At 41.0% G+C, this 25,206-nt stretch overlaps 1 protein-coding gene across 1 annotated transcript in view; it reads left to right on the top strand.

Annotated features, from left to right (window-relative positions):
* The window catches only part of CCDC172 (coiled-coil domain containing 172), a 38,853-nt gene extending 21,552 nt beyond the window's left edge, over positions 1-17,301 (top strand). Inside the window, exons 7-8 of the mRNA XM_070752641.1 lie at positions 15,006-15,093; positions 17,230-17,301. Coding sequence (XP_070608742.1) covers positions 15,006-15,093; positions 17,230-17,259 — 118 coding nt within the window. The 3' untranslated portion in view covers positions 17,260-17,301. The remainder of the gene's footprint in view (positions 1-15,005; positions 15,094-17,229) is intronic.
* Positions 17,302-25,206: the final 7,905 nt, after the last annotated feature.

Here is a 25,206-nt window from a genome sequence, read left to right as displayed (position 1 = left end):
AGGAGAGTTTTAGAAGCTTTGTAGGTCAGCTAGTCTGAAAGAAGCATTACAGTAACAAAATGCACTCCACTGATAACAAAAATCCACAAAGCCTGGAAACTGGGATGTAGCTTGCTTTCAAGAACAGCCATTACTTTTCTGGATTATACGGTCATATGCCAGGACAAAATATTGCCTTATTTGCTGCCCTAAAAAAACCAATTGTTAAATTTCTGTTTACTACAAACACATTTCAAGATAGTGTTAACAACATACTCAGTTTCAAGGTCTTAGATGTGAAGGCAAAAGTAGTGTGTGTGTGTGTGTGTGTGTGTGTGTGTGTGTGTGTGTGTGTGTGTAGGTCTTGGCATATTCAGGTTTCTTCCCATGTAAATTTCAAAGATTACTGGCAATGTTTCAACGAGGTCCTACTCGTCATCTTCAGGCTGGTGGTTTCGGCTTTGTGCTCGCGTGAACAAAGCGTGATTTGAGCTGCCATCCCACTATAAATACTGGTAGGTGGGTGAGGAGTGCTGGCAGCTGCTGTAAGCTGTGTTGAAACTTCCTGTTTAGTTGGTGGGGTAACACCTTGAGTAATTGATGTAGTTGATGTATGCAGCTTAGTTGATGTTTGCGGATTAGGGGTGTCATCCTGAGTAGTTTTGGCAGTTGGAGCCTGCAGACTAGTCAGCTGTTTTGTAATGTATGTCTGTGGTGTAAATCTCGGGTTTTGGTTTGGCTGCGAGTTTGTGGTCTGGTCATGTGTTTATGGTGTGTGTCAGTTTGCCTTGTGTGCATATCAGAGGGGGTTGCAACAGTTTGAGGTGCTGCTGTGGTTTGGCTTCTGGGTGGTGGTTGTATTTTGTCTGTAGTGTAGGTGTGGGTTTGGGTCTGGTGGGGGTGGTTGGTGGTGGTGCCCTGTGTTGTTCTGGGTCTGGTGTCAGTTTTCATGCTGGGATACGTTTGTTGATAAGGACTAGTTTCCTGGAAAAACTAGTTGTTTTCATCTGCTAGTGTCTATTTTGAGGTTCCATTCTATAATTCGATTTATTGACATATATAACACTAAAATAAGCATGTGACATTTTCAATACAGTTCATTTCAAAATTACTTCCTTTTGCTTAGAGCAGATCCACGTATGCATCCAATACAAATCAAACTCCAAAGCATGGCTTTTCCTCAAAGAACAAATTTATTAAGATACACCATCCTAGCACTACTGGTGAAAAATCAGTACTAAAGTTCCTGGGCTTTTCAATTTCTCAGGTTTCCCCAACAACTGTTATATTGTCCAATCAGGATGGAAGCTGGTTGCTAGGTGACATCTCTCCTCCTCCGGTCAGCAAGATATAGCATGTGGTTGACTCATTAGTTAGGAATTCTGTGTTGACTGAAGGCTCCATTCCCCCTTCAGCTCCAAACTTTGTCAAGCTGGATGCCTGTCAGAATGCCCAAGGATACAAACAATCCCATACCCCAATCAAATTCTGACTTGACATACAATACATTTATACCCAAAATATTACTATAATTAGAAAGAGTTCTAATCTGACCACACTGGAGAAGAGCCTAATGCTGGGAGCAACTGAAGGCAAAAGAAGAAGGGGGTGACAGAGGTGGCTGGACGGAGTAACTGAAGCAGTAGGTGTGAGATTAAATGGACTGCAGAGGATGATGGAGGACAGGAAGATTTGGAGGAATGTCATCTATGGAGTCATGATGGATTGGACATGACTTGTGACTAACAACAACAATAATCTGACCTTGCAAGATAATAGGACAGTGAAGGGCTATCAAATTTTTTACTACCACACTGTGGGCGTGGCTTATGTAGGACACGCTGCATTTTCTTTCAACATTTTCCAACAGCACAAATTGGGTGCTCTGGAGTGGAGCTCCATTTTTGCTACCCCACTGCATTTCCCCCTGTCCGGGCAGCAGCCAAATAGGAGTATAACAGGCTTCCTTTCAGAGGATTTCAGAATGACACCTGGGATTGTCTGTGGTGGACACTCTAGGTTCCAAGCTGGAAAAGACACCACTGAGAAAGCTTGGTCTTAAATTACTCACTAATTCTCAATATAGGAGAATCCCAGGGAGCTAGATCTGATAGGTGAAAGGATAAATCTAGACCAGAGGTCTAGCTTAGCTGGCTGGAGAATTCTGGGAATTGAAGTCCATAAGTCTTAAGCTGCCAAGTTTGGGGACCCTTGATCTAGACCTTGGACTGAATTTTCTTATTACAACTCTTTTTTTCCTATTAGGTATTACTTTGATTATAAAGGACTCAATGTTTATACCCCAGCCCTTCAAATCCCGTTTATTTGACATCCATGATTTACAGTTGTTTTCACATATCTAATATTTATTTAGAAATATTTATATTTCTAAAATACATATTCAGAGCTTATCCATTTTTGGTCTCTTGTTTCTTTTCTTTTTTAAAAAAGTGATTCCTTTATACAGACAGATTTTGCAGGAAGAATTGTTCTGATTGAGATGTACTGTGAGCTGCAGCATTTTATAAACTAAAAGTAGCATTGGAATATCATGGTGTTTTTATTTAATTGGTGAGGGTTTTGTTTACTTGATTAAACTAAAATAAAATTGTTTTTTAATGTCTTATTATTGGAAAAGAAACCATATTAATGAAACCATAGAAGAACAAAGAACACCACATTCGCATAAATCTGCAAGGAAATATTTCCACTAGAGCTTAACAAATCCTTCATATTAGTGGTAGGTTGCCTAAGGCCATGATTGTGTTGGTTTTAAGCAAATATTTTCAATTTAATTTAATGTTAATTTTATAAGCAGGAATTTTCCATCTCTAGGGTAATCTCTGGGATACAGAATGAATTTCTGTAATGACAACTGGGCTTTGATTTCCTAAAAGTTTTTTATATCAATGCACAGTGAACTATTATAGTCAGAGATGTGTCAGTGTTTATATTATGGACTCCAGTATCAGAATAAAAACTTGCTCTAGGGTATATTGTGATATTAGAATTTCACATGGGAACAATTTTATATATTCAGATGCACATGCAGGAAAACTTAATTTAGAAAAGCTGTTGATCCATTTTTCATTCCCTAGAGATTTTTAAATATTGGGTAGTATTGGAAAATGATCTCTCCCTTTCCCCCTCTGTCACCTAACAGCCAGGCAAGCTCTTTTCAAGCCTAAGACATTTTAAACCCTAAATATATGTATACAATTCAACAATCTAATTTGTCTTGCAAAAGTCTAGTGCAGCAGTTTCCTTTCTTCTTGGTTTCATTCTTTCCTGGACTTGAGTTCCACTGTATTTTCTCCTTACTGCCTCTATTCCAAATCCAAATAGGGCATTTATCTGTACTTGGATTATGATCCACTCCACCAGCTGTCACATATTGGGCCCTCCTTATTCTCTTATGAGGACAAAACAAGCTCTCTCCAGCTGACATATTGGATGATTCCCTTCCCATGTGGAAACTGCTACCCAATCCCTTCTTATCAAAGTTGCAGGCTTCACAGAAGAGCACAAGCAGCATGAAGGAGGAAATCTTCAGAGCTAGAATAATTTATCTCTCATCTCCCTTTTCTCAATGATCTGTCATTTTAAAGTTTTTCCTTCTAATCAACATTGTTAGAATGGCAGTCTGATTTTGAGTCACTTTTCATCAAAGCAAGTAATGGGAGATTTTTCCCGGCTTCTTGCTTTCTCCCACTAATGCCCAGCCATCGGTTTTAAAGCCGCCGGCTGAAATTGCCTACGGGGCGGGGGCGATGCTGAGCTAGCTCTTTTCAGAGCTCAGCACTTCCGGGTTCATTCGGAACCCGGAAGTTCGGCTTCTGGCAGCACGCCAATGAGAGCGCACTGCCGGCTTGCTCTGCCGGGTCCCAGATCGCCCTATTTAAAGGGCGATCCGGAAGGGACCTCCATTGCCGCTTTGCCAGCGAAGAGCGAACAAGCTCCAGACGTTTGCTGCTCACTCGATTGGGACCACGTGGCGGGGCCTGTCCAGGCCTCGTTTCAGGCTTGTCGGGTCAGGGGCTTACGGGCCTCTGACTCTTTCTTGTTTCCTTCTTTTCATTACTTTGGGAGCGAGAGGGTAGGGTAGCCTACTCTCGGGACGGGTGTGGGGGTATAGTGTATAGCGAGGCATAAGGGCCTCACCCGGTAGGCAATTTTGTTCAGTCAGAGGCGGGGCAGGGGGGGATTGGGAAGGTGATGTGTGTGGGGAGTTTAAACCCCCCCACACACATCACCTTCCCAATCCCCCCCCTGCCCCACCCCCCACCCCCCACCGGGGCGGTGTTTTACTAAGGTGGGCTGTAAGGGCCAGGGGAAGATAAGTTTCTGTTTTTGGGACAAGGGGATTTGAGCACTTTGAGGCAAGGGTGGCCTTTGCGAAGGTAGTGGGATTAAGTACCGCACCTAGTAGTGCGATCCAGTCCCAGGGGCCCCCTGTTTGGGTGTCTTGGCCTAGGTTGTAGGGGCATCCAGGTTTTCCCGGTTAGCAGTTTCCCAGGGTTTCCAGAACCCAAGACCTCCCTCCCGGGTGGCTGGGGGTGAACAGGCCTGGTTTGGGCCTACTATCTTAACTTTACCCTTGGGATTGTAGAGGGATTGCCTGCATGGCTCCCAAGAGGCGTGCCCCTACCCAGGGCCCCATGGGTCCCCGCCCTCGGAGGGCGAGGGTCCCTTTACTACGGGCTAGGGAGGCGGGGGAGATAGTTCCTTCCCCTCGTGCTCAGCCCCCTCCTGTCAACCAGGCCACTCCAGGCTCGGTACCCATTATCTCGGCTCAATCTTTTTCTACTTTACTAGATCGCCTGGACCGGATGCACACCTGCTGGGAAGCCGCCTTCGGGGCACACAGCGGATCCAGGCCCTCGGCAGCGTTGGGAGCCCCTCCTGTCAGCGGGGATGTGCAAGATCCAGCTCCGGACCAGAGCGACCCGAGGGGCCCCATTGGATGGCAGGGGTGAGTCAGTATCCATTGCACCCACACCGGTTGTACAGGGGTTATCCACCGTAACCCCCCTGGCGGGGCCGGCCGGCATGGCTCCCCCTTTGGGGTCCAGCACGCCTACGGTATGCTCCCAAGTTTGGGGTGCGACCGTTCAACCGGCCTTGGTCCCGGCCGGGGTGCCAATGGTGAGCACGGTGTCCACCGCGGGGGGGAGCCAGGGTGGTATTTCTAATACACAGTGGCTCCAACCATCGCCCGGATCTTCGGGGCCAACCGGGTCATCGCTCAGCATGACGGGCAGTGGAGGGCCCCAGGTAGCTCCTGTTGGGGTAGCTGGGTCGGTGACAGTGCCGGGTTTTTCTTCCCTTGCGGCGGCCTTTTCTGTGGCAGGGACGGCCAGTAACAGTGTGGCCACCTCGACCGAGCCCATGGTGGCTGCCATGGGGGTGGTGCCTGTAAGCCTTCCATCAACTCCTTTGGGGTATCATTTGCACCCCTCGATTAGGGATAAGATTTGGAGGGGAGAATATATCGACCTCTATACCCTGTTAAATAGGGAGGTTCCCAAGAAGGAGAGGGATGAGGAAGCTCGGACCGATCGGGCCAAAAAGGTCAAGGTCCCCAGAAGTTTCAGGTCTTGGCTGTATGCCTTTTTGACCTATGCCACCATTATAATACAAAAGGAACCGGGTAGGGCTACGGCGCTACTTAAATACATCGACCTCATTGTCATGGCATACTTCGAGGTCAAGGGGGATGCCTGGCAGAACTATGATGAGGCATTCCGGATGAGGGTGGCTTTTGACCCTTCTCTGGGATCGGGAAGTGCCCGACCTATGGTTTCAGGCGACCCGTAAGAGCGGGTCGGGTCAGCGGACCGATAGCAGTCATCTAATGGAGGAGGAGCCGGCTGCACCCCGCGCTGCTGCGGGGCAGGGTGTTCGAACCACCCAGCTTTGTTTTGAGTACAGTGCCAAGGGCTCTTGTGCATGCTCCTCTTGTAAGTTCCGGCATGCTTGCGGTAAGTGTGGGGGTTCCCATGCCACCCACATGTGCACACGTCCCGGTGGAAACAGGGACAAAAGTAAGCCGGCCGTTCCTGCGACGCAAGGGACTGAGTCCGGTCAAGCTTGAGCGCTTGGCCGAACTCCTGCAAGGGTACCACCCGCCAGAGAGGGCGGCTGCTATCCTTCGGGGCTTTTGTGAAGGCTTTAGTATCCCTTATCGGGGTCCAAGTAAGGCCTTTATGTCAAAGAATTTGAAGTCAGTTTTGGGTAATGACGATTTAGTTAGCTAAGATTAAGAAAGAGGTAGACGAAGGGAGGGTCCTGGGCCCCTTCCCCCCCTGTGCCTAATAGGAGGGTCCCCCCTCGGGGGGGTGCCCAAGAAAGCCCTAGGGGAATATCGGCCTATTCACCTCGTAAAAAAGTAACCCTCAAACAGCTTCAGGAGCTCACAGGGCTGCTTAACTTCGCATGCCGGGTAATTGCTCCCGGTAGGGCGTTTTTACGCAGACTGTATTCCTCCATGCAGGGATTAAGCTCGCCCCATCATCGTGTGCGGCTCAATGCAGGGGCCAGAGAAGACTTGCGGGTATGGCAGACATTCCTGGCTCGATTTAACGGGATTTCCTTCTGGTGGCAAGATTTGCTTCTCCAAGCAGACTTGCCATTGCACTCCAATGCCTTGGGTTCCCTTGGCTTTGGGGTGATGCTAGGAGGAAGGTGGCGCCATTCACCGTGGCCAGCCAAATGGGCGGCAGCAGGAATTTGTAGGGATCTCACATTCCTAGAATTTTTCCTTTAGTGGTAGCGGTGGAACTCTGGGGAGGTCAGCTCGCCAACCGGGTGGTTCATTTCTGGTGTGACAACTTGGCGGCGGTCCACGTGGTGAATTCGTTGTCCTCAAAAAACGAAAGGGTAATGCACCTGGTGCGTTTTTTCATCAGTAGAGCTTTGACTCTAAATGCATTGTTTATGGCACGCCATGTGCCTGGATTGGAGAATGGTGCGGCTGACGCTTTCTCCCTTGGACAGCTGGCCAGGTTCCGGGCATTGGCGCCCAGGGCACGGAGCACACCAGACCAGATGCCAGGACACTTAGGGAGCCTGGCGGGGCTGCAGAACCAGGGAGGCAGGAGGCAGATTGGGCCATTGGGCTGTCAATAGCTCCAAGCACCCGGGCTGCGTACCGCAGGGCAGGTAAGGAATTTTCGGAGTTCAGGGCTAGCAAGGGTTACAGGCAGGCTTGGCCCATACCAGTCGACCAGTTGTTGGAGCACTGTGTGCTGTTACACCAGCGTGGTCTGACTGTCAAAACCATTAAGGGTAAGTTGGCGGGTCTAGCGTTCATCGCCAAGGCTCAAGGGTTTCCCGACACGTGTAGTGATTTCCAGGTTAGGAGAATGTTAGAAGGGGCTCCCTTGACTAAATACTAATTCTGGGTCGTTACAACCCGGGCCCTTGAACAAGTTGGTGCTGACCCCTCCAGGTTCGGCACACATTCGTTTCGGATAGGCGCTGCTACCGCGGCCGCCACTGCTGGTTTAGCGGATCACCACATTATGGCCATCTGCCGTTGGAGGTCTGCGGCCTTCCGTTCATATGTTAGGCTTCCCCGATAGGGACCCGGGTATTGGCTGTTTTAATTGTTTGGTTTGTTGTTTCAGCCGTTGCTGTTTTCCGGCCCGTGGTTTGGCTCTTGGGCCACAGTTTCGTGTTTTGGGCCGGCTGTTTTGCTGCGAGGTCTTCTGTCGGATCGCAGCTTTCCCTGGGCGCCAGGATGGACGTCGTCTGGATGGGCCGCAGGGGAATGCGCTGGGAGGGGCTCTGCCCCCTGTTTTTTGAGCAGTGTCGGTCCGGGAGAGCCCCCGAGTTGCTGGTGATCCACCTCGGGGGCAATGACCTCGGTGTTTTGAGTGGCTTGGCAGTGAGCATCCAGGCTCGCGAAGATCTGCAGGCCATCACCACCGCATATCCAGGCACACGCATAGTGTGGTCTGAGATTCTCCCCAGACTGGTCTGGCAGAATGCTATCTCGCCTAAAGCTGTGAACAAGGCCAGGTTAAGGGTCAACCAGGCCATTGGAAGGGTGGTGGGGGAGTTGGTGGTGTGTGTAGTGAAGCATCCCCTGATAAAATTTGGAACCCCTTGGCTCTACCGGGCCGACGGCGTTCACCTCTCAGATGAGGGGAATGCCATTTTCCTGTCGGACCTGCAGAGGTGCCTCCAGGAACTAGTTTAAGAGGCTGGGTGGGGGTCGGGGGAGCAAAATTGAAATTTGACCCCCCCCTTCCGTGGCAGGTTGGGGGCGGAAATGGGCAATTAGAAGCAACTGCGCATGCTCCTTTCGGGCATCCTTTAAGGGTGATGGACCGCCTCTCTCCAGGAACTAGAGGTTTGAGCAACGTCGGGGATTGGAGAGAGGATGTCCATGGGAATCACCGTATCCAATCTCCCCCGGGGATTGGAGAGTGAATTCCTCCCATATGACGAAGGGGCGTGGTTTGATCCAGGTGAAGGTGGTACCTCCACCTGGTTCAGCAAGGAGTTCTTGCCCAATGTTGCCAAGGAATGTTATGGTAGGAATTTCCGCCCCGTTAGTTTGGCTCTGCAGGTCCTTAGTCTGTTTTGAATTAAATATTCAAAGTTACGTATTTAAATTTATTTAAAGTCATTTAAATTTATGATAATTAATAAATAACCCTTAATCCACAATATATGTCTCAGCGTCTTTACTCCGCCTCTGGGGGGCAAATGCCCAGCCGTCGGTTTTAAAGCCGCCGGCTGAAATTGCCTACGGGGCGGGGGCGACGCTGAGCTAGCTCTTTTCAGAGCTGAGCACTTCCGGGTTCATTTGGAACCCGGAAGTTTGGCTTCTGGCAGCGCGCCAATGAGAGCGCGCTGCCGGCTTGCTCTGCCAGGTCCCAGATCGCCCTATTTAAAGGGCGATCCGGAAGGGACCTCCATTGCCGCTTTGCCAGCGAACACCCGCCCACCCTCCGCTATCAACAGTGTGTCCTAAGGAGGTCGCCTTTGGGGCCGAATAGGAATTTTTTGCGGCCTCCCCTTTAGAGGCGGCTGTTTTTTCGCCTATTCCACACTGACGGTGCGGACTGGATTGGTTAGGGAGTGCGGCGCTTTTAGTTGTTTAAATAGGCCTCCCTGTGGTCACTGGGGTTTGGCAGGTTGGGGGCGGAAATGGGCAATTAGAAGCAACTGCGTATGCTCCTTTGGGCATCCTTTAAGGGTGATGGACCGCCTCTCTCCAGGAACTAGAGGTTTGAGCAACGTCGGGGATTGGAGAGTGGATGTCCATGGGAATCACCGGATCCAATCTCCCCTGGGGATTGGAGGGTGAATTCCTCCCACACGACGAAGGGGCGTGGTTTGATCCAGGTGAAGGTGGTACCTCCACCTGGTTCAGCAAGGAGTTCTTGCCCAATGTTGCCAAGGAATGTTATAGTAGGAATTTCCGCCCCGTTAGTTTGGCTCTGCAGGTCCTTAGTCTGTTTTGAATTAAATATTCAAAGTTACGTATTTAAATTTATTTAAAGTCATTTAAATTTATGATAATTAATAAATGACCCTTAATCCACAATATATGTCTCAGCGTCTTTACTCCGCCTCTGGGGGGCAATTTGTTTTGAGGAACAGTGATTCAAATTCAGACTGTCATTCTACCAATGTTATGACCAATTCTGACTACAATTAATTTCCATGGTTGGGGACAGAGAGTCAGTGGAGATCAAGTTGTGATGTATCTTAGGAGTCCTTTCTGAAATGAACTTGACTTAAAAGCAAGGTATGTTAGATCATTACAGGAAAAAAGGTGAGCTACACTTTTCCTTCTTTAAGCCAGTTGCCTCTACTCTGGTCACATGTAGATGAACTGATACATAGCAAGTTATCTTGTCTTTAATTGCCTGTTGTAAATTTCAGGTTTGTACCTAGTAAGAATGTATCTGATGTGATAAATATGCAAATCTGGTATGTATTGCTAAGACCTGCTGAAGCAATAATGGAAATGTATCCTGTTATAAAACTGCTCAATCAGCTGTTGGGTCTTATAGCAACTGATCAGGAAAGGATAGTGACTATGGTAATCTAGAAAAATATTGCAGTGATTGCTCTGGAGGGGACTGATTGCAAATTATATTAAGTTGGTCTTTAGAGGAAACTAGTACTGATGACCAGCATTAGCTAGATTTATAGTTCCAACACAATAATGGGCCTCGAGTCTGCGGAGAGTGGCAGCATACAAATCTAATAAATAATAATAATAATAATAATAATAATAATAATAATAATAATGTTTAATCTTGTACTGACTTTGAGCAAGTGAGTTGCAATCTAAATAGACATTAGGGAGGAATTAATATTCTGACTTTTGTTTTGATCCAATCTTTGCTTTCTGATAAAACTACAGATTGTAGCCTCCCTGCTAGAGGGGATCATAAATCATCCCTATGCAATGAAGTTAAATCATACCTCCTGATTGCAGATATGTAACACAGCAAGGCATATTCTTGCAGATCTCCAACACTGATGATTTGATCCCTGCAAAAATATACTTTTTAAATTGATTGAATCAGTTTTCCCCTACTCCTTACCCATTTTACTGCATATTTTAGCTGCATCTTGTGCATTTTGGTTACCTGTGATATCAGTACTGCTTCAATTACTTAGACATCCAGGCACACAATGAATGCGTAATACATATGTACATTTTTAGCGATTATGAATTTGGTGGGAAAGATTTGATAATTCTATAAAGTTTTTCAGCAATGAAAAAATATATCCCCGAAATTTGGAAATTTATTGCAGAATAAACTGCAGTAGTATAAAGGATTGTAATCAGATCTTAGGCAGGAGTCATTTCTTCTGATTTAAAAAACTTGCCTTTACTTAATGTTTATGTTTGGAGACTTTGTTATTGGGGAATATTTGTTTAGTTTTAAGTAAAATAAAGCAGTATAGAATAATTTTTCTAAAATCATTTTTACTATTACTACAATTGAGTGCCAAAGCACTTCTGGGTTGAAAAGCTGAAATGATGACACCATCATCATCGTCTGGAGGACACCCTGTTGCAGGCTCCTTTCATAACCCCATTAAATTGCCCACTTAAAATAATACCTGTCTGTCTACTGTCAGTTGTCCGCTTTCAACCTGCTAGGTCAGCAGGAGCTAGAACATGTGATGGGAGTTCACTCTGTCCTACAACAGCAACCGGTTCTTGAACACAAGCCTGCCAATCATCAGCTCAGCATCCTAACCTTGTGAGCCACCATGCTCCTGTACCAGTTTTACTAAAAGTGATCTATCTATGATTGTCTACATGAATCCTTAAAGCCAACAAATGTGCATAGTATTTACATGGGTGTGGTGAGACAACATCACTGCAAAACATAATAGTAGATCCGTAGTTAGGGAAAAAGATGATCATGGAGTGTTATAATAATAAATGAAAGCTGGAACATACTTATCTAGTTTCCAGGACCTAAATGCTTTTTTTCTGACATTAAGCTTCATTAATAGGACTGTGAATCTAACTTCCTTGGTGTGCTATGATTAGGGGTTTGACAGTAATCTTAGAAAGTGGATAAGTATACTCCAGCCCTCATTTATTAGTGAGTACATTACTGAAGGCTCTCTCATAGCTGCTTGATCCTTTTTCTCACAATTGCCAGTAGGGTATAGAGTGGCTTTAAAAAATATGTATACTGGATAAAGGAATACTAACAGGGAAGCTAGGATTTGAATTAATGTTTCACTAAAATAGCTGTCTAATTCAGAACTGCATGCTACCACTATGCCCAACAGAATCTTTATGCGTGGAAGCAGCATTCATGCAATTATGTACCAGTCTCTATACAGAAACCTTGTGAACCTTACCAGTGTCTAATATCACTGTATCTATAAAATCTCAGCCCACATCTCTTGTTCTAACCAATATCCTGTCCCCAGAATATAACACTCACTAATATAAGCTCACTCACCACTCTCAAAATCACCACAATGACCCCAGAAATTGTTCCTCTCTTATCATGAATGGATTTGATACAATTTTATAGTTAACTTTCATTCTGCAGTCTCTTGACAGGTATGAAAAGGAGTGCAGTATAAGTTTATGGCTGCATATACTACGGGCCATTAAATGATCTGAAATAGCCTTTTCTTGGTCCAGCAAGTATCTACTTAAGCAAGTAAAATGGGCAGTATGCTGCATGTGGATTCCTGGTTTTTAGATTTTAAAAAATTTCTTGTGGAAGACATGCTATAAATAGTTTTCTCAGGTCTATTCAGTTTTCTGTTGCTTTTCTTTAATTGCCTTCTATCCTACAGATCTAAATTCTAAGACAAGTTCAGAGACTGCAAAAAGAAAGCCAGAATAAATTTAATATACCGTAATTCTCATATTTCAGAAGGTTTTTAAAAAACTTATGGCACTACTAAAATTTGGCCTATTTATGATAAGATTATGTATTAACTTGTCACTGATAGAATTAGTATCACTCATTCAATTAAATTTTAAAGCAATCTCTATGCTAATAAAACATTTCATGTAATAATATATCCATGTGTTATATATTTAATTTTTTGAAAATTTATTTCATACATATCCCTTATGTAACCTGAATTAGCCTGAGAAACATTTCTGATGCTCAACATAAACTGTGCTATATCAGTTTTCTTTATAAAATTGAATTGTCTACTCAGTAATGATTTTTTTTTTGAATTTTATGTAACCTGATAACATTTTGCCTGCTACTACCAATAACTTGTCATGTGATTGAGAACATGTTATGACATATATTCATGGTGTCACCTGAACTAAGACTCCATCAGCAAGTATGGAAGAAGCATAAAACTATATCTTTAAAAGTTTGTTTTGAAAATACTGTTCAAAACAATTGCTATTTTTTGGTATGTGAACTCAATAATCTCAATTAAAATGTTACGCTTGTTGCCTTGTTTTGCTTAGGTAAAACCCATTGCCTACATTTCTGTATTTTCTTGCAGGGTTGGAGCTGGGGTGGTGGTTTTTTTTTTTCTTTTTTTTTTTTTGCTATACTTAAATTTTTATCTTGGAGGAAGAATTTTCTAAAATCATGCACATTTTCACTGTATCTAATATATTTATTAGATTTCTATCCATCCCTTTAATTCAAGAGCTTAAGACAGTGTAAATAGTGCTCTCACATCCTACTTTTATCTCATCATTGCACTGAGAAAGAGAATGACTCTTGAAGTTATTAGGGTAAGTAAAGTTATATGTATAATATAGGCGTAGTGATTTCTGACAGTCTCAAAATGGGTGAACAGTGCAGTCAGGCGGTAGGGAAAGCAAGTAGGATGCTTGGCTGCATAGCTAGAGGTATAACAAGCAGGAAGAGGGAGATTATGATCCCGCTATATAGAATGCTGGTGAGACCACATTTGGAATACTGTGTTCAGTTCTGGAGACCTCACCTACAAAAAGATATTGACAAAATTGAACGGGTCCAAAGACGGGCTACAAGAATGGTGGAAGGTCTTAAGTATAAAACGTATCAGGAAAGACTTAATGAACTCAATCTGTATAGTCTGGAGGACAGAAGGAAAAGGGGGGACATGATCGAAACATTTAAATATATTAAAGGGTTAAATAAGGTCCAGGAGGGAAGTGTTTTTAATAGGAAAGTGAACACAAGAACAAGGGGACACAATCTGAGGTTAGTTGGGGGAAAGATCAAAAGCAACATGAGAAAATATTATTTTACTGAAAGAGTAGTAGATCCTTGGAACAAACTTCCAGCAGACGTGGTAGATAAATCCACAGTAACTGAATTTAAACATGCCTGGGATAAACATATATCCATCCTAAGATAAAATACAGAAAATAGTATAAGGGCAGACTAGATGGACCATGGGGTCTTTTTCTGCCGTCAGACTTCTATGTTTCTATGTTTCTATAATGAGGAAATAGATTTTGGGCTTCCCAGCTTTTAGTACAAAACCCTCATTATCCCACACTTGCATATGTTGCACCAAATAATGCAAAAAGCTGTACAGGTAATCCTCACTCACGGCTGCTCATTCAGCAAACATTTAAAGTTGCAACAGTACTGAAAAATGAGATTTACAGACAGCCCTTGAAGTTACAGCCATCGCAGCATCGCACAGTCACATGACCAAGATTTAAAGCACTTTGCAACTGGAATGCAAAGGACAGCTTGATAACAGCTACAGCCTCCTAGAGTCACATGACTGTCATTTGCAACCTTCATAGCTGGCTTCCAACAAGCAAAGTCAATGGGGAAGCCAACAGGAAGCTGCGAGTCATCATCAGATGATGCTGTGCTTAATGAATCAAGCAAACAAAGTACCATCAAAATGCTTAAGCTGCCTAACCAGCTACCCAGTCACCACCCTAAAGCAATAGTTTTGTCTTGTGGCTGAATGAAAACAGAAAACCAGGAAGTTTATAGTCTGGCAAAATATTCTGAAGCCAAGGATGAGCCTGTGAAAGATTTTTCCCCCTCATTGTTCTCATATGGTTATATGGTAGATTTATATACTTATTTAAATATTGACATAACTTGACTCCCCAACAACTTTGGATAGTTTATAAATGAAATAAGAGATAATAGATATAAAAATGTAGCTGGCCGCAAGAACAAGCATCTAATCTGTGGTTAAACTAAACTAACTAAAAGGGATAAACAACCATCTTCCAAGGCTTGAGAAATCCAGCCAGAGATAAATTATACAAAGATCTGTAATGCAAGTTTAGACATAAACCTCATTGCCCCCAAATTATTTTAATTTCTACATATTGCTAATCTTTGGCTGATACTGCATTGTGATTTCTAGGTTGTTGAATATAGTTGTTACCTCATAACCAATTTTGAATTGCAATTTAAAACTGCGTGTTAAGGCATGACCCACCAAATTATTAGAAGCTTTGTAAATTCCTGCTAAAATAATCAAGGTTAAATGAGGATTAGGTTTGCAGTTAAGAGGAAGCTGATTACGTCACCAGATCACATGGTATGATTTTTTTTCTCTTAATACTGTCACAGGCTTAAAAAGCAGTTGGAGAATTATAAAGAAGATGAAATGGAAAATGCCTGTGAGGCTCTTCAAATGGAAATTGAATTTCTGCAGATGGTACACTCTTTTAACTTAACATGTATCATTATGGCGTGAGGTGGGGAAATAGATTCTATTATCTTGCTCATAAAATACTTCTTTATAAATAGTGTACTATCAGGCAGGTACATCTACTGGCTCTACAGACAGTTATCTGTATTTTCCATTATACACATGTCACTCCTTTTACTAGAAGCAGTATGTTGCTCAACAGTACTTGCTGGAAAGATAGGGAGCCCAATTTTCTTGCTTGTGGGCGATTCTTTAGATATTAGATTAGTCTTTGTTTTCCATCTCAAGTGATTCTCCCTATTTACTTTCAGTGCTCTCTTTCAATTCATTGTTCAGGGTAAACATTCAACTCAGCCTGGATTACTCTTTAGTCCTTGTTAATGTACCTACTTCGAAATGTCTGTTTGTAAGACCATGAAAGAATAATCTAAACAACAGGCAGACCACAAAAAAAGTGGGAACATGAGATAATTATATTCATAGCAACAAAATCTTATTGTCATGATTAAGAGAACCACAGAAGTTAAAATAACTGCAAACTTAGTTGCAAAATAGGATTTAGCTTTTAAAGCGACAGTTGCCAAATTACTGGACGGAGAAGTTGATTGTATAGTAACTTGGGCAATTTGTTGTTCTTCCACTTTTACTATGCCTTTCCCTTTCCTGTCTTAATCAATCAAGCCTTTCAGTCCTATTTTCATTGAACCTATCTAGCCCATAGCAGCTTTATTCTCTTTTCCACAGGCTTCTAAACATACAGATAGACATTGACCTATGACTGGCTGCTTAGAAACCATTTGAGGTTAATATGGAACCCCCCACCAAAAGTATTTATACCCGGTTCCAATGGCCAGCCCACTCCCCCATGGTTAAGTGACCTCATTTTGGGCACTTGACCACCTACCTTTACAGCTATTTGTGGCAGCATCCATGGTGACATGATCATGATTTACAACACTTTTGTCAAAAAATGTTTGCTTCCAGTTTTAGTAAAAACACCCCATAGCAAACAGTGGCTTTGCTTAATGACCATGGTGTTTGCTTGACAAATGTCACAAACAAGGTTGTAATGTCAGGTGAGTCGTGTGGGTGACCTGCTTTGTGACCATTACAAGTAATGGCTATGATGGACTTGCTCTGTTCTGATTGTAAGTTGAGGACTGCCTGTACTAGCGCTATACGGAGCTATAGCCTAATCTCTTGTATACATTTCAGTTACAACAGGAACACTACATATAAGCAACTGTAATGCACAAGGAGAAATCCTTTATATACTGGCTGAAGATGCAGAGACAGATGGATGATACAGAAATGTTTTAAGTAACCAGATAAAGCCATTGGAATGCACTGCTTATTATATATGTTTGTATATATAACAGCTATTTATGTTTCTAGGTTTCTATTTATTTCATCACTAGAACATCTAACGCAGTAGTGTCAAACTCAAATCAGCACGGTGTTGTCACGTGACATATCATGACCTTTTACCCCATTGCTAAACTGGGTGTGGGCATAGCCAATATTACGGGCCGCAAGTTTGACAGCTATGATCTAGGGGGATAATTTATTTCATCACTAGAACATCTAGGGGGATAATTCTTAGAAATCCCTTTCTTCCTAAATAAAATAATAGCAAGAACTCCAAAACTCCCTCTTCCTCTGCAAGCTGAAAACAGTTCAGCTACTGATTATTCATACATACTTCTTTCACCTGCAGAATAAAAGAGATAACCTGCAATGTACCTCATAGTTGTTCCAAATAATAGAGAGAACAAACTCTTCCATCATATTCAAACTGACAGAGGAAAATTTGGCTTCCTTAATGCGCTGTTCATGAAATCAAAACCTTCCATCACATGCTAGATAGGAGAAAGCGGTTATAAAAGGATGATTTGCGGATCCCAGACTATTTCCTTTGTCTCTTTCATAAATAATCCAACAGTAGCAATGGAGAGAAGGGCAAAGTCCCCCACCCCTTTATGCTTGCAATTCAACCTGTCAGCACTCTGCAGAATTTATTAGGGATTCAGGTTTATGTTAGTAAATGTCAAGTAAAATTATTTTGTTGTTTAATTTAAAGTAAGAAGCAAGGAGCTTCTGACAACTAGTGATCCCCACTCTATTTTATTTTTTCTCTTGCAGGAATTATTACAAAAAAAAGTCTTCAGTTAAATAAATAACATATTGTGGACTGAGTCAAATGTCAGAGGAACAGAATATTGTAGCATTTGGAAAAAGGCTACTTTTATCATCCTTATTGGTTAAATTTATCATCCTCTGCTTTTTCTGCTATCAGAGCAAGAAGTCTGTTTTTTCACAACACATGTTGTATCTTTGCTTCTAGATATTTATTACCATGAATGTCTAACAACTGTAAACAAATCATTTTCCTTTCACACAGTGGGATTTTTCCTTGGCAATGTTCCCATTCCCATATTCAACAGTAAAAACCTGACTACATTCTTTTTTTTATCAACTGTGGCAGAAGCACTAACAGTTTCATATACAATATAAATATTATCCTTATGTATACAGTGCAGGGTTTTTTAAAATTGGAAATGATAAATGAAGCCGATGTTTCTGGGACAGTATAGCCTGCTATTTTTAATAAGAATCTGCTGACATTTACATGTTTTCTTTCTTTAGAGTTAAATCCAGTAGCTTGTTTACATAAAATTCTGAATTTCACAACATCTCTGATGATCATTTTATTCAAGCATTTATATATCTGTATTTATGTTGCTATATTGATCATTTTCATTATGAAATTAATTGTTACATAGATAGCCAATATGTATACTTATATGTATTTCAAAGCTCACAATTGGTGCTTCAGTTCATTTCACCAGCTTCAAATTTCCATCCTTCTATAAACTATTTAGTGTTGAGGTTCTTGCATGTTGATTGTACATTTTTAACATAATGTAGAATCGATCAGTTTGGCAACATATAAATAATTGTAATAATTAATACACAAATAAATATGGCCAAGTTGTGTTATATTGTGTATAGATTAAGCCCTGCTATGAGCAATAATTACTAATGGTTGTACCTGTTTTACTTTCTTAAAGTTGCTAAGGTTGCTGTTTTACTATGGTAACCTTTTTTGTTTGGTCTACTGTATATCCTTTATCTAGCTGATGAGCAATTACAATTTTTAAAATATTTATGAAAACAATTTGTTTTGATAATTAAAGATCATATAATATATGTATAGGTCAAAATTATATAAAATATTATATAAGTTATATAAAAGTTGAAAGCTGGCCCCTAACAGTTTAGATCAGGGGTCTCCAACCTAGCAAATTTAAGACTTGTGGACTTCAACTCCCAAAGTTCTCCAGTCAGCTGTTTGCTTCCTTCTGTGCTGTGTGGCTATGTGTGCATTGCGTGCCGCTTGGCCATGTGGCATGGGCACACATGTGCAGAAGCCAAAAACAAGATAGCGGCACCCACAGATCAGCACTGACAGAACTGTTTGCGTGACATCATCACCTGTTTACTAACTGGTAGGAATCCACCTCTGATGTAAGGAGGTAAGGAATGAGATCCCAATGTTATAAGATTTCAAGTTGTATGCATATTTTATACTGCAAATCTAGTCTGAAGAATATCTGAACCAGAAGGCTAAGACGAGTATTAAAAAAAATAATACTTGGCAATCCATTCATCCTCTGAGCAATGTAGTCATCCTGTCCATTTTCATAATCTCCATATCCCGATTTTTTAAAAATTCTCATATAATGCAATATTCAAGCAAAATCTCATAGACTCTCAAAATCAGCATGTCCATGTTTCTCAGACAAACAAAATTATGGTTCATGTCAATCATAGTGAACTGAAGAAATAAAAGATCAGTGAAGAAGAATAGAATTATGGTCCCAAAAACATTTATGAGAGGAGCTTAATTGATGCAAGTGTGTTGTATATGCAAATGCTGAAATTAGCACCATTATCTTACTCATACAGAAATCTCAGGCTCATTTAATCTATTTGTGCACAAAGCGTGGGTATGTCTGCAAGTACAATTTTTAAATCAAAGATGAGTAATTCTTGAAATAACAAGAAGAGAAAGATGAATCTTATGTCATTTTAATTAGACTGCTACAGTACAGAACATTTACAAATTAGTTTGAGTACAGGGATTATTAGCAATATACCAGATATCCTGAAAAAAGTTAAATGTTTATAAATGAAACACAATATATTTAATTTTTTTTAAAAAAAGGTTAAGAATATCAATCATTTAAAGAGCTCTTTTGACATGAAGAAAATATTGAAAAGGTTTATTCTGTCAAGCAAAAGTGGTAAAGAAAAGATATTGTTTCTATTATTTGTCAAATGAACAGTGAATAAAAATGGCCTCATTTTGGTCTCATTTCCACTTTTTACTTCTTTCTTTTTAGAATGGTATAATTGATTCCAGAGACACTAAATAAATGGCTAGCTGTTTGGATGTAGAAGACCCTATAGATTAAAGCAGATAACCTTCTAATACTTAAAACTGTACCAATCTATTCCATGTCAATCTTTAGATACTATTTGACTTTGGTTGATTTAAAATATTTCATGGCTTGATTATTATTATTATTATTTATTATTTATTAGATTTGTATGTCGCCCCTTTCTGTAGACTCGGGGCGGCTCACAACACAATAAAAACAGTTTATAACAAATCTAATAATTTACCATTTAAAATATTTAAAAAAACCATTATTAAACAGACATACACACAAGCATACCATACATAAATTGTATAGGCCCGGGGGAGATATCTCAGTTCCCCCATGCCTGACAACAAAAGGTGGGTTTTAAGGAGTTTGTGAAAGGTGAGGAGGGTAGGGGCAGTCCTAATCTCTGGGGGGAGCTGGTTCCAGGGGAGCAGTCCTAATCTCTGGGAGAAGTCTCTTCCCCTGGGGCCCGCCAACCAACATTATTTAGTTGACGGGACCCGGAGAAGGCTCACTCTGTGAGACCTAATCGGTCGCTGGGATTCGTGCGGCAGAAGGCGGTCTCGGAGATATTCTGGTCCGATGCCATGAAGGGCTTTAAAGGTCATAACCAACACTTTGAATTGTGACCGGAAATTGATCGGCAACCAATGCAGACTGAGGAGTGTTGGTGTAACATGGGCATACCTAGGAAAGCCCACGACTGCTCTCGCAGCTGCATTCTGCACGATCTGAAGTTTCCGAACACTTTTCAAAGGTAGCCCCATGTAGAGAGCATTACAGTAGTCGAACCTCGAGGTGATGAGGGCATGAGTGACTGTGAGTAGTGAGTCCCAGTCCAAATAGGGACGCAACTGGTGCACCAGGTGAACCTGGGCAAACGCCCCCCTCGCCACAGCTGAAAGATGGTTCTCTAATGTGAGCTGTGGATCGAGGAGGATGCCCAAGTTGCGGACCCTCTCTGAGGGGGTCAATTACAAATTACATCAGCAGAGAGAGCCTTTTTTAGTAGTGCTGTAGAAAATTTACTCAGAAAATAAACTTCTACTTAAAAATTTCTTGTATTTATTAATAATAGTTTTTACTATTCTGAAAACATAAATTCTGCTTATAATCTTTTATTGACGAAAAAGTTTTTTATACAATGTTATTAAAGACAATGAAAGAAGCCTTACTATCACTATTATAGATATAGTAGGCTTAGGAAATTATTTTGACAAGGTATTTACATTTTGAGTAAAACAACTATTCTAAATTTGCTTCTTGGAGCTGTAAAACAGCCACTTTGAAGCCTCACCAAGCATGTGTGAGTGTATGTATGTGTGTGTGTATGTATGCAACATATTTTTGCTGATAATGAAAAGGAAAGGAGACTAGTATAGATCTATTTCAAGCTATTTTATTGCTCTCATCAGCTAGCCATACCCTTACCAGGATTTGAACCTGGGGAGTCTGCCTGTAAGGCAGTAGCTTTAACCTTTAGACCACAGGTTCTCCTCCTTTCAGCTTGTACCAGGGAAGAGTTATATGTTTTTTTTTTCTGCCAAATCACTTTGGTATACCAATGTGGGAGGGAGCATAGTTACACACACACACACACACACACACACACACACACTCCTATCTATCTTTCTGTTCTGTCTGGGTCCCCCCAGACGCCAACACCAACCAAAAAGAGTAGCCAGACACACTGGTAAAAAGCAAAGGCAGTTTATATAATTCAAAGCAAACACAGGTAACAAAAACTGTTCTTACAGACAGGAACACTATGAAGCTTCACAGAGGTTTCATGAAGGCCAGGCAATAAAACAGGATTCTTGCTGGCAAAAACAACGCTGGAGATAATAAAACCCACGCCTCCCCCAAGTTTTCCAGACTTCTAGGCCACAAGCCAAGATCAGAGACGCCAAGAATCGAAGCAAGGTCACAGGACTCCCAATTGATAACTCTCCACAAGACTGTAAGGGTGGGCCTGCCTTTTCAACACTGCTGAGGAGAACCACACCCAAACCCAGCTGTTGCCAATTCAGGGATGGAAATACCTTTCTAATTGGCCCCGTCTTTGAGCTGCTCGTCGTTGCCTCATGTCTATTATAGCCTGTGCGTCTTCATCCAATGAATCCAGGCTACTAGCTGGGGAGAGCCCCCCCTGGGGTCTCAGGCTGCTCTCCCTCCTCTTCCTGACGTTCCTCTCCCCCGTCTGCCTGGTCCTCCCCCTCCTGTTCACTGTCCTCCTCCTCTGGGCATGGATCTGGCAGAGATCCAGCCGGTCCCTGAGGAGCCTCATGCTGAATCACAACACCTTCTATCACACACACACATGTGTATGTGTGTGCGTGCGATAGAAAGATAGATAACAAACAGACAATAGATAAGCTACTAGCATGAATAGTAAAATATAGAAAGCATTTGAAAACATTTTTCTAAACAATTCTGTTTTTAAAAAAATAATATACAGTATATGCGTGAAACCTTTTTCTTATGTTAATAGCAGTATAACTTTTGCGTCGCTTCTGGACTCACAGATTAACCACATTTCTGACCTCAGACAAATGCCCGTTAGTTTTAAAATGTTTTATTTTGTGTACTGAATGTTAATTTTCTTATAACTTCATCAGATCATCCACAGTTTAAATGGTGCTCCTATGCTATTCAGTATTATCAGTGACATGTGCTTGGAAGATGAGAGCACACTTATAAAGTTTGCATGTGATACAAAAGCTAAGAGAAATGACTAACAGTCTAAATGAAGAAGAAAATGTCTAGACAGATTTGAGCAGTGGGATGAAATGAGTAGGAGACAATCTATCAGGGACAAATGTAAAGTTTTACATCTAAGAAAAGTGGTAAGAGATAAATACAGGATGTCAGAGGCCTGGCTTGGCCATATGACATGTGAGAGAAAATATAGGTGTCTTTGACTGCACATTGCACATGAATCTAAACGAAATATAACTGTTAGAAAGACATATGCTGTATTTCTTGTGTTACATTAATAAGATTATTGTGTCCTGATCACCACCACTGAGGATATCTTTTATGTCTACCTCAAGGCAAATAGTTCAAAATCATGGTGTCACATGGAGTTAGTTTAGAAAAGTCTGAAAACCAAAGGATATGAGGAACATTTAAAAGCTCTTTATATATTTATCAATACAGAAAGGCTGGCAGACCTAATAACAGTCATCTCCCCTGGGAGGTGGGGAGGTTGGCTACATATATTTGATGTATAAATAAACAAAGTCTTCACATATCTGAAGAATTGTCACACAAAAAGCAGAATAGAACACTAGAACCAGTGTATTAAAACATCAAGAATAAAACTTAAAGCTACACGTTAGAAGAAATTGCCTGATTTAGACGTTTTCAGGCAAATGGGCCAGGCAACAGTATGAAATGGTGAGTTCTTGCAAACGAATGTAAACATTGGAAAAAGTTTGAGTTGGGCAGCATCAAAATCAAATAAATAGAATAAAATAACCATTAAGGAAGGAAAAACCAGTTCAGTTCTAGGAAAGTGAAAAATATGAAAAAAGTAACTCGTGATATAAATCTATCCTTTACGAACTTTAAGTCTTTCTAAATTCCCTTACAGAGAGACTAATAACTGGAAAGTAGAAACCTAATTTGTGGGAATTATCCCAACTGGAAAACTGAAATTCAAAATAATATACAAAATCCACAGGATCATTTCCAGAACTGAAAAATCCCTATAAAAATTTTCATTTACCTGAATTTTCATTTACCTGAATTGGCCCATTCAATACATTCTTCCTGGGACACCTCAAATCCTTAATCTACAAACCTCATATTACAGGCAAAGACTTCTACAGATATGTTGCACGTTAAAAAAAACCAGCAATGTCAAGAGAGAATAATCATAGTTTCCCAATTACAAAATTGGTGAGAAAATATTTGTTTCCAACATTTGGATAGTATTCATGAGTTCTTGTGTATTTCTAACAGTAAAAAAAAATTACACATATATTTTTAATTCAAACTGCTTAAAGTTTCCGCAATATTTTTATCCATTTAAATTTTACTTCATAGTAACTAATATTTTATTTAATAGCTATCAAGATGAAAGCAGCAAAAATCCTAATCATTTGGTTTCAGAAGCTATGAAATCATTCCAGGCAAGCATGTCAGGGTTTTGCAGTTAGGGCACAGACAGAACCACCCTGAAAAACCGGCCATCATAATTGCCATCCACAAATCAAAGGTTATAAAAGAAATCAAAGTGAATTTAACCTCTACATAAGGTCAGAAATATTTAAATACTGTATGTGGCTTCTCTGTTAGCAAAGGAAGAGGAAAAAAAAAAGAATGATTTTGCGCCATCTGGTGGTTAGAACATGTGGACTTCAACAAGTAAAAAGAAGATTAGTAAAATTCTTGGCTATTCTGGTCCAAATTCAACTGAACAATATGTTTCTGTAAATTCTGTATTTACTGATAACATCTGTTCAAGTAGGATAAGTTTTGTTTACAGTCCTACACCTTGATAGTTGTTTGTTACTGAACATTCTTAAGTAGCAACCCAACATTCCTATAGATGCTACTTACAAATTACTAAAATTGAATTCCTGTAATATTTAGAATTATGTGATGTTATTCTGTCCTGAAAGAGCAAGTGCAATGCCTTATGGTGCCAACTATACTAAATTCACTATTTTATCAGCAATAATTCAACTTTATATAGGACACTTATTTAAATACCACAAATAAATATTTTGGTGTATTCATGTTGCTGAATGAAATTCCATTTCTATGTGATTTTAGGAATATTCCTTCTGTTAAGAAGCAGCAAAAAATATAAATTATCCACCTGATCTGCTGAACCCTTGGCTATAAAACTTTGTATTTCAATCAATTCACTGTGGAACTTTCTTCACTGAGCTTCTTCTAATTCAGATTAGAAAGTGACAGAAAAAATATAAAATATATTTTATTCCTTATCAACCTCAAGTTGATAAAATTATGAAGAACAGTTTCTAACCTTCAGTCTCTTCTATTGACAATTCTTAGGCCTTCTGTAGAATTTTATATTCTATGCAAGAGAACAGACAACAAAAGACTCCAGAAGCATAACTCTTCAGATAAGTCTTCCAACTATTACAGACACTTTCCCATTAAACTTGAAAAGATTACTAATGAAGTTTCTGAATGCCTTTGGTTGTAGAGGCGCTGAAGCTATAACTTGTTTCAGATATAAAAAGTCTTTTAAAAAGTAGGACAACAGCAGTTTGATATAAAATGGTGAAACATACTGCCTGGAGAAATAAAATGAAGTCAAAGCTTCATTGTTTACATAATTCACTTTAAGAATCCACTTATCCATGAAGTCTTTCTACAACAGTACAAAATAGGCAAAGACGCAACAAAGCGTGAGACAGAAGTCCAGAGCAGACAGACTGTATTGACAAATCCAAGTATACATTTTAAACTAGAAATCACCTGAATAACAAACAAAAATGCAATTGTTGCATTCAAAGGCTGCATATGAACAGGAATGTTTATATCCTGAATGGTATGGAACAATGCACGGAACTTGTAATTGACAAGATCCAGGCAATGGTATGTTGGCTTGCAAGACATTTGGTCTAATTCTAGTTTACATAAGTAATGTCATTTCTGTTCTACTCTCGAGCTGAAATTCGAGATACGA

This window comes from Erythrolamprus reginae, chromosome 5 (genome assembly GCF_031021105.1).
Source record: "Erythrolamprus reginae isolate rEryReg1 chromosome 5, rEryReg1.hap1, whole genome shotgun sequence".
Taxonomy (NCBI): Eukaryota; Metazoa; Chordata; class Lepidosauria; order Squamata; family Dipsadidae; genus Erythrolamprus; species Erythrolamprus reginae.
The sequence above is the reverse complement of the archived record's forward strand: the minus strand, read 5'-3'. Positions and strand labels throughout refer to the sequence as shown.